We start from the raw sequence: 18594 nt of genomic DNA on the forward strand, positions 1-18594 counted from the left end.
ACCTTAAGTATGAGTGTGTTTGTGTGTTTAAGGTTTTAACAGACCTGGGATGAGATTGTAAAAATAAAAAATAGTTGACTAAGTTTGTTGTTGCAAGTGACACATCACTTCGGTTGTGAATCTGTGAAAATTTGAAAATGCTACCCATTGACTATGATTTATAAGCAGTGTAGTGTTCTTCAAAACATAACATTTAACTTGACTGAACTAAAAAAGGAACTCATTCATGGAAGAGTTTCAAGCAATGATCTTAAGTGTGTTTTTCAGAAAGGACCTCCATTAAGACCTCTGTAAGTTGTTTTAATATTAACAGAGCAAATCTCTATTTTCTTACTTTTCTCTATGCTGACCATAATATCAGAATCCCTATAAATATTGGGTTCAATCATTATACTGTTACCACATTAAAAAACATCTTTATTTAAAAGCAACTTGTATTTACTGAACACTTTAGTATATACACCTTTTCATCTTGCCCACTGTTAATTCATGAATATGTACTTTATGTTTAATCTTTTTAAAACACTCAGCTGTACTGTATGTTATTAAACGGAACAAAAACTGAACAACAGTAATAAACGGAACCATACTCTCATTTAAGACACAATTTCAGTTTAATGGATGTCTACACACTTCACAAATACATGCTGAATTTGATATTGTTAACACTCGGTGAGCAGCTTCTTTCACTAGCACTCTGTGTTCAACAACAATTAATGTAACATTCATAATGGAGTTGAATTAAAACCACATAAATGTAGAGCTAACAACATTATATCAACTTAGGCAACATCACATAGGTAGTGTATTAGTTTCACTGAACCTTCACAGAAGGCATTTCAATTATTTTGTGGAAAAAGCATCTACAGTAACATTAATATGCAACTAGAGTGAAAAAGAGTTTTAAAAAAAAAAGTAAGTAACAAAAGAAATATTTCTCTGTGTGTCTAGTTCAAGCTTCAATGGTTGATAAAACACAGATACATGCAAAATAGAGTAAAAATAACACACTTAACCGATAAGACGTCTACTGTGTTTGTTTGTCATGAAATAAAACTATATTTTCTTTATTAACACCGGGACAAAGCAGCATGAAACAGAAGTAGGAAGGAATTATGGGTAGATCTGACCACACACACCAAGCCATAATTTCCAATGGAACTATGGTAGCTTTATGTTTAATCTATGTTGAAATAAATAACATTATAAAGTGCACATACTACAGCTTATGACACCAACAGCAGAAATTCCTCTCTGTCCATACATACAATACACATCCAGCAATTTAATGGAGACTTATTGATTCAATGTCCCCCAAGATATAAGAAAATCTAAATTTTTAAATCTACACTTCAGATTGGATAATACTTGTAACTGAGAGGAGAGAAATGCAGCACATGTTATCATAGTCACATAATACCAATCATGCTGTAGCCTTGATACAAAAGCAGCAAAACAGCACAATGTGTTTGGTTAGAGATAAATGAGAGTGGCTCACTGAGTGGATATTTCAAAATGAAGTAGATATTACAATGTGTATACTCAACTTGCAACTTTCACGATTAGGCACTAATACACAAATACAGGTCAGACCATGACATAAGCAGCGGTTTGAAATGCCATACAAGATGGGATGAAAAATAACAAACATCTCAAACAAACAACCTTAACATTTGATTTGCCAACAAGCTTATTTTTCACCCTTTGTTTGTCTTGCATTGCAGTCATGAAAAGTACTTTATTTAAGAAAAAGACATTTTCATGAAAGTGCAGTCTAATTAATGCATGACGGGACTATTCATGTTTTAATCCCAATTGAAAAAAATAGTTTGTACATTGTTTCGTATATTGCTAACATAAACACAACAACACTGGATCAGTTTGCGGGGGTAGCCAGAATTTAAGCCCATGCCACAGGTGCACGGACTCAGGTAATTTACATGGACAGAAGGGTTGGTCCAAGTGGCCACAGCTAAAGCTATCACATCATTGTAGCCCTAAAAAAAAAAAAGTGTACTGTAAATGTGATGATTAACTCTCAGAAGGCCACAATTTCTGTGTATATACAGTAACAGGCAGGTACTCAGTCTCATTTCTGCACTAAATTTGAGACATGCTTCCCCCTAGTGGATGTTCTTTTTTCCTGTGATGGCTAAATGTTTGAAGTGATCATCTCTTTTTACAGATGTGAAAAATGTAACTGGTAAAACAGAATAACAAAGTACACATTTTTCAGTGTAAAGGGGGTAAATAAACCAGACCAACCTCAACTATCAGTGGTGGGCACGCACGATGATCGCCGTGATCTGCACATAGTTTTCTGCAAAAAGAAGAAGAAGGAAAAAAACATGACAATTATGTATTAATACTAATAATTATTCATTAGAAAAATGTAAAAAACGGTGACACATAACATGTTACCTAAACATGATTTTATGTCTGTGGTTATTTTTTAAATGACACATTTTACTTACTTAAGCTTATCCACAACATAAAAATTGTCTACATATAAGGAATGTTAATGTGATATGTGTGATGTAATGTTTGCAACTAATATTTTCTTAAAGAACAATGAAAGTTGAATTTTAGTGCTGTCCAAAATTATTGTTTCAATATTATTTTTGAAGAAATTAAGTTTTTTTTTTTTTTCAGTTCAATAAACCCTGTGTAATTTCTCAGTTTGTTTATGATACATGCAGGCAAGGACTTGGTGTTCTACCTTTGTATGAAGATGATGATGCAGGACTGGGTCAGATAGCCAAGGATGTCTCAAGGCCTCAGATGCCCCCATCCGCCAACTGATGACAAACACAATGGCACGTATATATCATGTTAAAAAATCACCACACACTCCCAGTCGCACACACAGAATGACAGTAAAACAGAATAAGAAGATAGATACCTTTTATTCACAATGAGGAGTTTGGAGATGAAGTCTTTGGCTTCCTCGGATGTATCTACAAACTCTTGTTCCTCGAAGTTCCACTTACAGGCCAAGATGTTGTTCAGGGTCTCGTTGTCATCGTCGCCAAGGAAGGGACAGAGACCGCTCAGACTAACGGGATGCAGACACACAGTCATTAGCATTAGACCGTATACGTGTGTGTGTGCATGTGTTTGTGTGTTTACTTACAGCATGTAGGTGATGACGCCGAGGCTCCACATGTCTGTGTTGAATGACACAAAGTCATAGTTGATGACTTCAGGAGCAAGAAACTCCGGAGTGCCAAAATTCACTCGCAGTTTCTCACGTGGTTTATATCTATGTGGGGGAAAAAGACATTTCCATGATATAGCAGTCAACGCAGCTCAATGAAATAGAAGCAGATGCAGGTACTCACATCCTAGCAAGGCCAAAGTCGATGATTTTGATCTTATTCGTGACTCTGCTCACACACAGAATGTTTTCTGGCTGAAATTTGAAGTAATTGATTGATTGGTTGATTGTTGGATTGATTGATGATTACACTTCTGTAAAATAACATTACAATAAATATAAGTGACTTTGTTACCTTCAAGTCTAAGTGTAGGATATACATTTTGTGCATGTGCTGCAGGCCATCACAGATTTGCCTGATGAACAGAACAGCGTCCAGCTCCATTAAAGTGTAGTTCTCATCAATGATCCTGTCAAACAGCTCCCCGCCACCAACACTAAGGTTAAAGACAAAACGCACAAAAACAACAACACTGAACTACCCAAAATGTAAAGCATTTTGCATCTAAAGTATTGTTTTATTTTAGCATAATCATACACACTGTGAATAAAATTTGTCAGACAAACGTAACCAAAAGTCTATTGGACATTATAGTAACTCTAGTTTGAAGACTATGAAGTACAACTACTTGGTATACATTGTTTTGAAAGAAAAAATAAACATTATGTGCTGAAAATATAAAAGAAGGAGCATACTATTCAAGTACAAGGATGATGTCATTCCTTGACTCATAAGCTGCATAGAGCTGGATCAGGTTGGCATGGTCCAGATTATTCATGACCTGGATCTCATTCTTCACCACCTCCTACCAAAAACACAGGCGGAGGCAGATGGACAGACAGATGCCGAAGCAGACAAACAGACACCGATGCAGAAAAACACACAGACAAGCGAGCAAATACACAAACGGACGATGAGAGGTGTCAGCTGTTCTCTGCTATGAGACAATGCATCTTCTCTTCTAGGTCAAATATTTCTCACCTAGGTGAGAAGTATTCCCATTGCTTCTGTTCCAAGTGGCCTTGTAGTGCACTAGTATGTACTGAATATCGGGCCCCTTGCTTTTTATATCATGTGGTGTGGCTCTCACTGTAGTATCAAAATAGCATAATTCATTATGATGACACTGAACATTAGGGGCTGTACCTTTTCTTTCAGACTCCTGGCTTTAATGACCTTTGCTGCCAAAGTGAGACCGGAGGAGTTTTCAACACATTTGTGCACTGGCCAAAACGACCCCTTGAAGAGAGGCAGAGAAAAAAAATGGTTGCTTAGTAACAGTTGCCAACTCTTTCACCTCAAATCATACATCCTAGCAGCCTAGAAACAGCTGTGAAACAGGACAGAGACAGTGTTTTATGTTTCCATGACAAATCAAAAACGGATCTTCCGTCAAACGGAGAGGTTTTAGGACACTGTCGAGCTTAATCTGTTATTTCATTAAGTCTGAGCTGGGCTGCGTCTACTCTTTGAAGCCTTGGATTAACACTTAGTGATTAGCTACCAGCTGGCACCAGGGATACAGTTTCACATACCACTCAGTCCCGGAGTAAAAATAACTGCCGTGACTCTGGAGTTATGAACCAGGGGAGAGGAGAGGAGAGGGAGAGAGTTACGCAATTAAGCTTTATGGGAACCTATTTCTAACCCTCACACTTTGATCTGGGATAGATCAACTGGTCATCAATAGCTTTCATTTTTTACATGACACAGAGATTTGAGAAATATGGCGCTCACCCGCCCAGGACCTCCTGCCAGTTGATGGTGTAGAAGTTGATGATCTGGTTGGGCTTGGCAGAAACAGTGTGGTGATTAAAAGGAGCCGTTGGAGGCGGAGAGGTGTCTAAAGTAGGATGGGGGAAGCAGAGAAAGGACATAATCTCTTGTAATAAGTTATAATAAGTTAAGAATTGTGAGAACATAGGAGCTTCACTGTTAATTAATTACAGTGAGGTGTTTGAAAGGGTGCATGCTGCTATAATCAAGTTAGCACAGTGTGCATGAAGGTGCTATGGCACAGTTGTTGTTGTTGTCATTGTTTTCCCTTACTACTACTACTCTACCGTAGCGACTTAGCATTCACAGATCCTCCATGAAGACAGTAAGAAAGCATTTCTAGTAGGAAATATAGCTCAACAAATACTGGATTTTTTAGCTCAATAATGTAAACAATTGGGAATTTACATTATCAGACCCATGTATATGCTGATAGTGTTTTTTTTATAAAACAAATAATGGAATCCTTTCAAATGTTGTAATTACTGTGGACTTAAACTGGGTTAAAACTTAATTAATTAATTAGCCATGATTAGTGTCAAGGAGTCCTGACTCACCAATAAAGTACCGCTCTGCACTTTCATCATCCTCCTTTTTGGCATCCATTTCTGCGTCCTTTTCTCTTCTTTCTCTCTCCACCCTTTGTTTTAGGTCCAACTGGAGTTCAATTCCATTTGCCTGGAAGACTGCCCAGCCCTCAGACTCAAGCTTCTTCTCCTCCTCTTCCTCCTCCTCCTCCTCCTCCTCATCCTCCTCCTCCTCCTCTTCCTCGTTGTCTTCCTTCTTCTCCTCCTCTTGGCTCTTTGTGTTTTCCTCCACTGCAAAGTGTTCCTCGGTCACACAGAACTTGGTACTTGTTGTGCTGACCTCTGATTTCTGGTCCTGCGCGGCCTCTGGAGATGGGGAGGCATCTTTGTGGTCATCACAGCTGGAAAAAAAAGTTGTGGTGTGTTTGTTGGGGTTTGTTTTGTGTCATTACAGCTTGTGTGGTTTCTGGTAAAGCTGCTGAAGGCATCTTTGGGGGAAAATATATTTGTAATTGACTTATCCAACACCCTTAAGATTTAGGTCATAATGTCAATGAAATTTCTGGTTGAAATACATACAGTATATATAATGGGCCATGGCTAATAACAAATTATAACCTTGCATGCATTAGCTGTGTATAGCTCAAATTATCTTGCTAATGGTTTATATGCAGGTACTCTCAACAGATTAATTAGACTGCTGAATTGATAAGATTAAGGACAATTAATGAGGATAAAAATGTAATAGTTTTGCATTGTAATGTGTAACCTGCCAATTTCTTTCTTGATTAATCTTTTATTGATAATTTATCAGAGAACTGTAAAAGTATCCATCATGATTTCTAAGAGCACAAGGTGACATTATAAACAATTTTTCTTGTTCAGCCAAAATCAAAAAATATTCAATTTACAATAGCATTAGAAAAATCAGCTAATTCTTACTTAAAATGCAATGATTGCATTGTAAATTACATGATTATTATGATTAGGTGATTATCAAAAATAGTATTATTTTACTATTATATCAATTTATGTGTTGCAGATTAATTGATTGCTCTTATTGGGGTTAAACATAAAGTACCTTGAAGGGGCTTGCTCTTTTTCGTCCTCATGGGCAGCAGGCAACTCCGGGGCACAGGCTACTTCTTCATCAGGAGAAGCAACCTCTTCCTTCTTTTCCTCTGAGAGTTTTTCTTCCCCTTTTTCTTTCATTACATCCTCCACATCGAGCTTGGGTTCGTTCTCTTTAACCGAAACCTCTTCCTCGTGTGTCTCAGCCACTTGGCAATCTTCACGCAGGTAGTCTACCAAGTTGCAAGCAGGAGCGTCAGGTTGTTGATCTTTCTCTTCAGGGGACACTCCAGCCTCCAGATCCAGAGATCCAGAGTGAGCTGGTGACAGGATTTTTCTGCATTCTCCCTGTTGAGTTTCTGCACCTCTTCAAGTAGCAACATCTGCTTCTTCAAGGAGATATGTTCTACAACAAATCATCACAGGATTTGGATTTAATCTCTCACAACCTGTTAAATATTGTTAAAGGTTATAGGATACATTATGAGCTTGCCCACTATTTTATTTTGACTTTCTGAGCTTTGTTTCTGTGTCAAGAGTGTAAATGCTAGTAGCCATTGCTGTATATGTAATAGAATATCACTCACAAAATAACATAGCAAGATGCTTTTCTCATGAAAGCTCGGAGTGCAAAGTCCTGTTTATATTGATATGTTGCTGCGGCTGTGTCTTGCTGATTATTTGAATTGGACACCAGAGTTTAAGCGCTGGTATATTCCTGTAGAATTAACAGTATGTTGATCTCATCACCTGCTGTGTCTGGAGGCTTCATCTTATTTTGAGCTTTTGGACCCCTGGGGCTCAAAGGGGGCTTATCTGTCCCATCTTTACCTTTGTGGTCCTTCAACTGTGAAATAGAAATTTAAAAAAACAGTCAAAAGATGGACAATATTTCAATATTAAATCTCAGTTAAAGTGTTGTTAAAGGTAAAAAAAATATTGTGACATTTAGAAGTTTTTTCTTCTTCACAAGAACTTTGCTTTATTATTCCTTATAGTCTAAAATAAACACTTCAGTTAGGTCAGACATTAAAATAAAAATGCAAACGTTTCTCTTTCTAGCAAGTGTATGCAAGTGCAGTGTTACATGTCTCTTGTCAAGAAAATCAGCATTATAATATTCAGAGTATGGAGGCAGCCTTATAAGCTAAAATATGAAGAACAAGTCACCAGTGTGAAGACAAAAAGCACAAGCAAAAAGCACATACTTACATATAACAAATAAAAAGACAGGTTCCTGTACAGATACAGAAGCAATAAACCTACAAAGTTTCCACATTTGCGAGAGGCGAGGAAATGCTTTGGTCCATGGAGCTTTATCTTGGGAGAAGTTTGAGGAGAACTGGGATCACATGCAGGTGTTATCCCGTGTTTCCCTTTACTGGCATTATTAGAGGTAGGTTTCTAGTAAAAAGACAAGATGACAATGCTTAGTAGGGTTATAAGAATGCCCATGGAATGGAAGAAACATCACACATTAAGAATGGATTTCAGTGAGAGAGCCAGGAGGTTGACATGATCAAGTTAGCGTCCCATGTAATACACACTACATGAATCAAAAATCCAATAATCGATTCAAGCGAATGACCATGACAAGTTGATTTGATGGAGACAGGTCACACGTAAAACACACAACACAACAAATGAATCAAACATTAAATTAATAATTCAATGGCAGAGAAAACAATGACAAAAGCATGTCTCCATGCACAGACTAACTTGCATGCTTTTGATTATTCATAGCAGACGGATAGACAGCAGCGGGGCAGTGAATTTATAGCTTATCACTTGTTGCACTCAGCGATGGAATGCAATGCTGACCCTGAGCGGAAAATATTACAAGCGAGTGTAGGCTGTTGTTCAAATTTCTCAGCTGAGGGAACTCACTAAACACTCTCTCATCAGGTTAGCATGGAAAAACCTGTCTGGAACCTGGGGTGTCACACACTCGTTCTCCGAATGCTGTCGTGAGGTAAACTGCAAGGGGGATATTTCCAGTGCAGTGACAGCAGTGTTTTCTGAAGTTCAAACCTCTGATTGGGGGAATGTGTGCGGAGGCCATGCTAACAGCAGTTACGATATATACGGTACGATATGTCACACCTCTGGAGGTGGAGGAAGATGGAGAAATCCCCTGACAGGTGCTCTGACGACCACAGAAATTCCCTGAAATGTGAGTTGCACGGAAGCAATCAGACTGGTATGTGGTCATTAATCATCAGGATGTAATCCAGCCATAACATTATGATCCAAACTTTGAATTGGCTTGAATTAAATTATTGATGTCTTAATTTAAAACCCACTCTTGTACACTGTGCACTATGATGACATGAATATTCCTTCAAGTATATGATTACCAGATGTCACAAGCATGCAGATGAATTTGCTCTTTGCTGGTAGTAGGTCATAGGAAAAGAGATTCAACTCCCACTACGCAAATGACAGGAGTGTGGTGATAAGATGCTTTGGTTGTTGGTGTAAGTGCAACTCATGCTTTTGATGCCAAGCAGCACTCAGTGACCTTTGTATAGGGTCATGGTCTGTTTTATGATTGTATAATGAGGATAAAAACCTCCCATTTTATTTGGAGGTGACTACAGTCATCTTGACACATAAATGCAAAGCAGAGTGGAGCAACACTGACCTCACTGGGATTATATTTACACAAGTACATATTTACTTTTTTAATTTTTTCTTTTTAAGATTGTTTTATAGGGCTTTTCCCTTTATTATGATGTGACAGTAGATAGACATGAAAGGGGGAGCGAGAGATGGGGGATGACAGCAGGTAAGAGCAGCAGGTCAGAGTTGAACCTGCGCCGCTGCAGGACTCAGCCAACGTAGGGCGAACGCTCTTACTGGGTGAGCTAGAGGAAGCTCCTTTTTTTCACTTTTCTGAATCAACACCGGCAATTCCTGAAACACTGCATGCATTAAATAGAGACATTTACTGGAACCTCTAAATCAAAGGTGCTTTGACAGCACTATCAGCAGGATAAATATGTTTAGAATGAAATGTTATGAAGAGCTATTTTTGCATTGCGGGAAGTTAAGCAATCAGCAAGAATCACATGGCATAGCATTTTGCCAATACACACTGTAACACAGGGTAACTACTGGAAACTAGTATTGTAAAACACACCATTTCCTAACTGGCCCTGCATTGTAATGGACACAAGCAAGACCCGTGAACAGTGTCAGATACAAGGCAGTACTGTGACTTGTCAGTGTGAGACGAGAGAAGGGGAGAAAAAAGACTGACTCAACACAATTTGACACCTGACTCCTGGTGAGCTGAAGGGGTCAAAGTGCTTTTATATATTTATTTATTTTTATTTATTGTTTATTTATCAGGGACATCACCTCTTAGACCACAAACACTGCAGCCCCAAAAACAACATTTCTAAACCGGGTCACTCCCATTTCACCCCTGACCTCACCTCTCGTGCCCTGTTGGGGGGGTTCCAGAGTGAGCCTCATGCCAAGGAGGTGGTGTTCTACTCAGCATGGGCAGAGAGCCAACAACTACAAATGTGAGTTAAATTGGGGTTTTATATAAGCTCAAAGTGACATGTTTATTGTGCAGTAGCTCACATAACACTGTAACATTAGCATTCTTAATTACTTTACCTTCAATGAGCAGTTGGCAAGTGTAAACATGCCAAATCCCAGACACCACCTTTTTAACCCAGCCCCAAAATATGGGGTATTTAACACACAAGCCATGTCACATTCATAGGCAAGAGAACTATTGGAGTAACCAGCTTTGCTGCTGTGATTATTTCCACATGTTCTTCCAAGAACAAGAAGATCTACGATCTATATTTGTGAGATCTAAGAAATCAAACTCAAATATTTTTCAAACATCAGAACAAGACTAGATGTCATTAGTGATGGATGGGCTATGATATCTGGCGATACAAAATTAATAACTTACATTTATAATCTAAACTAGCAAAATTTTAAACCCATAGTCAACAATAACACAATTTGGATTATGTCTCTCCAAATTATACTACATTTGGCTATACAGAAGTTACACACCTGAAGAAGAAGTTTTTTTTTGGCTCTTAGTCTCACCTTGTCAAGCTTGTTTATTGTGTCTGTAGATGATTTCCTCTTGGCGGTTTGCTTGCCTTTATTGTCTTTAGGTTTGGAGCCCTTCCGAATAGCAGGGCCTTTGAACATCAGTTCCATAACCCTGGAATTCTTCACCGTCTCCCCAATGAAGCTGATCATCTGCTGCATGCTGAGGACCAGCTTTTCCATCCCTTCGAGCTTTTGAGCCTGCTGCTCGGAACGCTGGTTCACCGCCGACATTATGGTGCTCATCTCCTGGCATATCTCCCTCACCTCTCGCCCCATGACCTTAGTCTGGTTCACCATCTTGGGTGGGAGATGGATCTCCTCCTTGTCAACCCTCAGATTCTCCATATCCTTTTCAATTAAGTCAATGTCCTGAGACATCCCATCCAGTCGGTTAAGGACTTTTTCTTGAATGTTGATGAGCTTGTCCATTTTGCTGCTAAGTGACTCAATCCGATTTTGGATAAGGTCAAAGCTTGTGCTGTTGCCATCTCCTACAGTATTCATTACCAAGGAACTCATGGCTTCTGGTGAATCACGTTAAGACACCAACCTTAGACAAAAATAGGACCAATAACGTCTGTGAAACAGACCAAAAGTTTTTTTTTTAAATTGTAGCCAGCTCTACCCTTCAGTGCTCCCTGTTGGTGTGCAAACTAATAAAGATACAGAAAAATGAAACAGAAGTGCTCCAAGATGTTTTCTTTTGACATCACCAGCAATGCAGATAAAGATTTTTTAATGTCTAAAACTCCAGTCAAATGAGCTCTGACTAGTATTAAGCCACTCTTTATCCCTGGCGACTGCTGCTCTCCACACTAGAAATGGTATTAAGAATGGAGTGAGCCGGTGTCCCTAAATGTAAATGGACTGCCTCTACGTCAGCAGGGGTCAAGTGTTTGGGGTGGGGGCTTGGCACTGCTTGGGCTATGAGACATTTGAGAGCATTTAAGTGTTAAGCCCACTACCGTCACTGCCTTGCCAGGTGTCAAAATGGTCACTGTACACAGAACTTCTTCAGTGTGTAAGACAAGTGTGACAATGCTCATTCATTTTTACAATTTTTCCTATTCAGATGGCAATAACATAAACTCCTTGTGACAGATGGACACGCCTGGTCTACATTATTGAGTGGACCACACAGGTGTCCAAAAAAAGGGAAGGAGCTTTTGAAAGTAAAAGAAGAGATTTTATTTTTTTTCTAAATACTAAATAGTTGTGTTGACAATGAAAAAGTAATGTAAAATTAATATTCATGGCATTGAAAAGTCTGATTGCTGCTGGTTATTTGGAACAGCTGAATGTGGGTTCTGTCTGTGTACAATTGTGAATGAGAACCATGTTGCAATGCAAATTCTCTCCTTATCTCTCACATGCCTGGAACTTGCACTCAGTGTCCGGGGAAATGTGAAGAACCATGTGGCTTCTAGCTAGGGGGACCTACAGTAAGATGTTGAGCCCGTCCACTGAAAGAAGAGATGGGTGACACGGATGATTTATATGATGCCTACTCACTGACAAAAACATCCACCAATAACTTCTCTTACTAGAGTAAGGGATCCATTTTAACTTAGCCCTTGTAATATGACCATAATCCGTGTTCCCTATGAACCAAAATATGCACGACTTATTCTGACAACATGTGTTTATGTCAACAGACAGATTATATACAGATATTAAATTCCTAAGCAAACACTGACCTACTTACTTACTGACCTACCTACAATTTTGCCAAACTTAGCCATTTCATTTTGTCCCCAAAAGTGCATGGATAATAGAGGAATCCAAATTTGCTCAAGCCACCACAAAATACTTTTGACAGGGGCAAAGACTGCAAACTGAGCCACAGTGACCCCAGACAAACTCCCCCCCACTAGGAGGAGCAGTGAACTTGGCAGCTAAAGAGGAGTCGAGTGGGGTAAGGTGAGTGGAAGGAAAAGGAAGGGGGTTACCTGTCAGCGTGTTTATTGACAAGTCACCACACCAGCTTGCATATTTCTCTTTCACTCAAGACGGCTACAGCGGAAAAGAACAAGTGACTCTTATGGGGCAGAAACAGATGGGAGTGAAATTAACCATCAATCACTCGTGGAGAGACAGGGACGCTCACACCTGTCCTTGCATGCCAACAGATGACAGATAACGTAGGTCATTTGTAGCATGTTGTGTCAACTTTCTTATGCAGGGGTGAGCGTGGAAAAGACAGGCAAGCAGCAAGAATAATAAAAATATTACTCTGCAAAAAGAAAAACAATTTGCCAAACAGAAAGCTTACAATTGCTGTTCTGCAGCACATGACAGTATAGCATGTGTGACTACATTTAATTGCTCAGAGGTGGGGGGTACTTCAAGGTTACTAAATACTGTGGGGATATTAAAAGACCCCTTGACTTCTGAGGCTTATTACATAAAGCAAATATCGTTTTTATATCACTTACACTTCACAGTGAAACCAACGCCAAAGAAAGTAACCGCCTCATGAGCTGTGCTCATAGTCCTCGCTCACCTTCTTTGGCAAGCACAAGTATGTGTACACACAGACTGAGCACACAAGGTGTCAGGTGAGAAATCACTGCCCCGTCTACTCGTGCATGATTAAAATGTTGTTTAGTTAACAACAGCAGAATTATTAGGATGGTTGGAGGCAACAATTTCATGTTTGTGTGTGTCCTGGCTGACCTTGCAGTTTGAACGCCTATTGACTTACGGACGTCAAGAGTAGAAAAAATGGTAAAATGATATACAGCATCATGATTAACTTCTTTAAATAGTAAAACTTCAATCTCCAAAGGTCAACATGCATCTTTTAACCCTAATGAAACATTATCTATCTATCTATCTATCTATCTATCTATCTATCTATCTATCTATCTATCTATCTATCTATCTATCTATCTATCTATCTATCTATCTATCTATCAATCTATATCATCAGTATCATAATAAATAGTAGGGCTGGTGCTAATAATTTCCGTTCATTATTCTGTCTATAATTTTCTCCATAACTCGATTAATTTTTTGGTTTACATAATGTCACAAATTAGAGGAAAAAATCATCATCAAAGTTTCCCGAGGACAAGCTGACTTGTTTAAAAATGTTACTTGTCTAACTGAGCCCAACATCCAAAGATATTCCATTTACAATGATACAGGACTGAGAAAAGCATCTTGTCTTCACATCTGAGAAGCTAAGACCAGAGAATATTTGGCATTTTCGCTTTCAAAACAGTTATTGCAATTTTTAAAATAGATAGGCTACTTGTTGCAGCTTTAATAAATTGTTGATTATTGAAGGTCAATAAGGATGATTATAACATGATTATGAGAACATTTGATGTCAAGACACGGTTGTAGCAAAATAAATGAAGGCCACAGGAAAGTGTTATAGACCAAATAAAAGAGTTGAGCCAGATGGCATTACCTATATACAAACTCCTGTAAGTATAAAAAGGCAAAAAAATAGACATCAATGCATCTTTCTTGCATCATCATGCATCATCTTTTTCTGAACAATCATTACTTGTGAGCTATCATACTGTTCGGTTGAATAATGTGGCCTGTATAGCCCTCTGTTTTAGGCTATTTATTTGGCACCGGAACAAGGTGAACTGTTAGAAACTGAGCACCACCTTACTAACAGAGAACACAATGTCCTGGGAGGCACCAGGGCTGTGTGCTGTGGCTACTGTCCAGTCACCTCTCCAGTCTCCACTCACACATTGCACAGCCTGCCAGCTCCGGCTATGCTTTCTCTTGGAAAACTTGTGGGCTTAAATGTGTGTGGCGGCAGTGAAACTTAACTCCTCGTGCTAATGTCTAAGACATCTCTTCTGTTCTTTCCCTCTCATGTTTTCTCTTGGCATGTAAACACATTCTGCTGCTGCACTTTGACAGACATTTGAGATCTGCTCATTAAAGGTTATTACAGTTACATTAGACTACATTATGCTGATTCAATACATTAACTCCCCACATACATGCACACATGTCTGTTTGCCTTGTGAAATCCAAGTTAAAGTATCCAAATGTTGAGACATTATCATAGTATAGGCACTGATGCCTTTTGGGATTGGACACGCCAAGAAGAACTAAATTATGTGAAACTGTATGTGCCTGGTCCAGTTACTCACTAACTCAGCTTTAATTTGAACAGCAGGTGGCATTGTTAATCTGTGTAAAGCACAGACAGTGAGACCCTGGAGCTGAAAAGTTAGATTTAAAGGGATACTCCACTCAACTTCAATGCTACGGCAAGGTAGCTAGTGGGACTTTTAGTTTGCAAAGAGGTTACAAAAAATTACATCTATAGAAACCGGCAGCATAATACATGTTTGCTCACAAGCTAGAAAAGATTTTGTGAGTGTTGTGACAGTGTTTTAGTCATGTAAGCACACACATGTACTGCAGAGAAGATGATTGTTAGGGAGAAGTGGTACAATGTTTGGTGCATAAGGATTTCAACCCCAGATTATTTCCATTATTGATCTAATCGTTTGTTTAATAAAGATGTCCAAAAATAGTAAAGAAAACGCCTATGACAATTTCTCAGAGCCCAAGATAACGTCCAACCAGCAAATATGTGTTTTCACAATATTGACCTAATTGTTTCAGCTCTGTGGTCCATGCCTGATTTTCACAAAAGATTACGTGTAATCAAGTTGTTAAAGAAAGTATGACACACTCATGTAACTGACCAAGTAATTTCATAGAGCTCCTATAGAACTTGTATTTTTATTCAGCACAGTTAATCTTACTTGTTCTTGATAAATAATCTCAGTTAAGTACAGTGCCTGTACTTGAGGAAGATATTCCCAGAAGCACTATTATTATCAGTGTGGAAACATAAGAAGCGCCTTACATTGAGGATGTCTTAAAGGGTATTAAAAGTTAGTGACAGAACGCAAAGAAAGCTTAGTTACATGATCGTGGGTCGACAACAGTAAATGTCAGTGTGGATCTCCAAAATACCAAGTGAGGAATGGAAACAAGAGAGGGTGAGAGGGCTTCGGCTTGTCTCTGAGGTGTACTGTCACAGCATTAAGACACAGTACATATGTGTATTTACTAATTTGTGTAATATATTTATACTGAGGCAGAATTCTCTCAGCAGCATAAAAAAACATTCAAAACTGAAACAGATCAAGTGAGGTTGAGCTTTTGATGGAAACAAAGACCTGAAACAGATATCCTAACATAAATATCATAGTGAGCAACAGATAGGGCAATGAAATGCTAAATATTCCTCAGCAGAAAAGCTTGCTTGCACAGATCTTTTTAGGTTATAGGCCTGTTGCTTTTCCGACCACGTGCAATATCACCGTGAAGCAATGTTACATCACAGAAGCAATGTGAAAATCACTAGATGGCAGGAAAAACCAGTGTTTCCTCACTGTGAAATGCTGCAGTGTGCCTGTTAGTCTCTACCACTAGAGCTCACTGTACTTTAACAGCAGATTCTCTAAAGTCTGCGCTCATGAACATACCTTCCTTGTCTCGAGTTTTATCCTTCCTGCTGCTATCCATAACATTGCAAAACATGCTTGCATCAGAATGACCAGTCTCACCTTTCACTCTTTTACTGAGTATCACGTAACTGCTGAAAGATTACCCACAGTATGTTGAGCTAATTCAATTAGATGTGACATTTAGCTACAGGATAAAGGAAAAGTGAGTGCAAAAGTACAAAAAGATGGCTTATTAGGTAATAAAATGAAGTGCTTACAAGTTTATAGGCAAAACTTCAATATATGAAGTTATTATAAGTAGACAAGAAATAAGAATAAATTACATAAATTCATACATTTATAATTTTTATATAATTTATTATTTAAATATATAATAAATTATATAAACATCTTTAACCAGGGGCACCTGGTAAACTCACCTGGTTGAGCGTGCGCCCCATGTACAGCGGCTCAGTCCTTGTCGCAGCACCCACAGGTTCGGTTCTGACCTGCAGCGCTTTGCTGCATGTCATCCCCCTCTCTCTCTCCCACTATCCTAAACTTAATCTGTCCTGTCAATTTAGGCAATAAAAGCCCCCCAAAATTTAAAAATATTTAACCATAACGTGTTTGAGTAATACAAAATACATATATTGTACCAGTCAAATTGACCTAATTAGGTACAAAAATGTAGGCCTACAAATATTAATGGCTGTTAAAAACAAACATGCAAGCATGCATCTGTTGTGCTTGTTTGTTATCTAAGGGTTAAAGTAATTATAACACTATGGTTAAAGAGGAAAGTCAGTCACCAGCATTGTCCCTGTGGCTGAGAGCCTAAATCTGATGTTTGTGTGTTGTGTTTAATAGAACTTGTGAGCTGGATATTGACCACATAATTCAAAGTGTTGTGCATGAGTTATACTTCATGTATTTAACACCAAGATTGGCAACATATCCTCTTCCAAGGACACTGAAAATAGCATCTATAAGAATTAACAGAGTGAATAAAGTGTAACTAAGGTCCATGAGCTGATGCCATCCCCTCTGAAGATCGTTGACAGGATCTATAGCAAAGCAGCTGGCAAATCACACAATCACACAAGTGATCTTTTGTTGTGTATTCTTTCCGTAGTAACAATAAAAATTAAGTGGGTTTTCAATACAAAAGAATGTAATACAACTTATGTCCTCAAAGATTAAAAATTGTCTTTGACTCATCTGGATGTTCAGCATACACCTGTGATTGTTTCAGGAATTCTTGGTCTAAGAAAGGGTACGGTAAAGTGACAATGTAAAATATTGATAGCCCTACTAGACCAAAAACTGCCATTGCTACGAGGTCAGTATTCTTGTTATATTCGTTTTTAGACAACAACAAAGTGTCAGCGTTATTTAACAATTTAAACAGCCTTATATACCTTAATGGCAGGTGGAGCGGATGTTCTGTGTCTCCTCCTGTAGCAGAGTAAATCGCGCAGCCTGCTCCAGAGATGGGAGGCCACCAGACACATGCTGTTGACTAGCCAAATGCCCCAGCCTGTGACAAAGTTCTCCATGGCTTTAACTTTATTCTTCATCCTTCTACAAAGGACCTCTGGGAGCTTAGGGAGAAGAGTCTCAAGTGGAGAGTCAGAAGAGATGACAGCTCCTTCTCTTAGTACGGACCGCCCAAATATTAATGCTACACTGTCCTCCACAGCCTCTGTTAATTCATTTAACCCCCCACTCTCATCCACACTTAGAGCCAGAGGACATGGAGTTTGTCCTCATGACACAAGAGTGACAGGTGCCCAGAGACAAGCTCCCTCTTTGACACATCCACCCTTTCCCTTTATCTAATCCTACCATCGTCACCACAAAGCAGTACCTTTATTCTTAATTGTTCCACACAGTACTGATCCTGAAAAGTGAGAGAATTGCGATAGGGGGGTCTAGTCTCCCTGTTGACACAGACACATGGATGTGATGTAAACAAATAGCCTATGCTGTTGGATTACTGTTCCAAATGTCACACAGACTATCATGGGGTCTCAACTGAAGCAATTTTTGAATTTCTTTTTTTCAACCCTAAATTACAGTGTAAATAACATGATATCAACATTATTACATGCCAATCCAAATGAACTTTTAAAGCATAGATCATTTAATAGATGAGGAATGTTTGAGGACTTTTAAACTCAACCGCATAATCTATATGGTGCAACAACGACACTTTGGCTGTGAAAGCCACATGGCCACGACCCCCCGGAATTCATACTCTGGCTGGAAGTGGCCAATTGCAACTACGGCATGTGTGGAAATCTCCCTGGCCTCCTCTGGCTTCACCGCCAGCTCTGCCAAATAAAATAATAACCTCCCTTTTAAATGGTAGCTTTGATCTCGCTGCTCAAATTAATCTCTTGGCTGCCATGAAGAAAATAAAACTTGTATTTGATTACTCACAATGTCTCAATTTGCTTTGTATTAGAC

The 18594-nt window shown here is 38.8% G+C and overlaps 1 protein-coding gene across 1 annotated transcript; it reads right to left on the minus strand.

Annotated features, from left to right (window-relative positions):
- Window positions 1-595: 595 nt before the first annotated feature.
- Window positions 596-17509, minus strand: mylk4a (myosin light chain kinase family, member 4a). Its single transcript, XM_032531698.1, is given in 19 exon segments — window positions 596-1997; window positions 2266-2320; window positions 2720-2798; window positions 2903-3055; window positions 3134-3262; window positions 3342-3412; window positions 3513-3654; window positions 3914-4023; window positions 4365-4441; window positions 4444-4457; window positions 4956-5061; window positions 5552-5717; window positions 5763-5922; window positions 6603-6906; window positions 6909-6998; window positions 7343-7439; window positions 7859-7996; window positions 10673-11464; window positions 17499-17509. Coding segments are annotated over 17 exon segments (2418 nt in total). The 5' UTR covers window positions 11201-11464; window positions 17499-17509; the 3' UTR covers window positions 596-1997; window position 2266.
- Between the last annotated feature and the right edge of the window lie 1085 nt (window positions 17510-18594).

This window comes from Etheostoma spectabile, chromosome 12, assembly GCF_008692095.1.
Source record: "Etheostoma spectabile isolate EspeVRDwgs_2016 chromosome 12, UIUC_Espe_1.0, whole genome shotgun sequence".
In the NCBI taxonomy this organism is placed as follows: domain Eukaryota; kingdom Metazoa; phylum Chordata; class Actinopteri; order Perciformes; family Percidae; genus Etheostoma; species Etheostoma spectabile.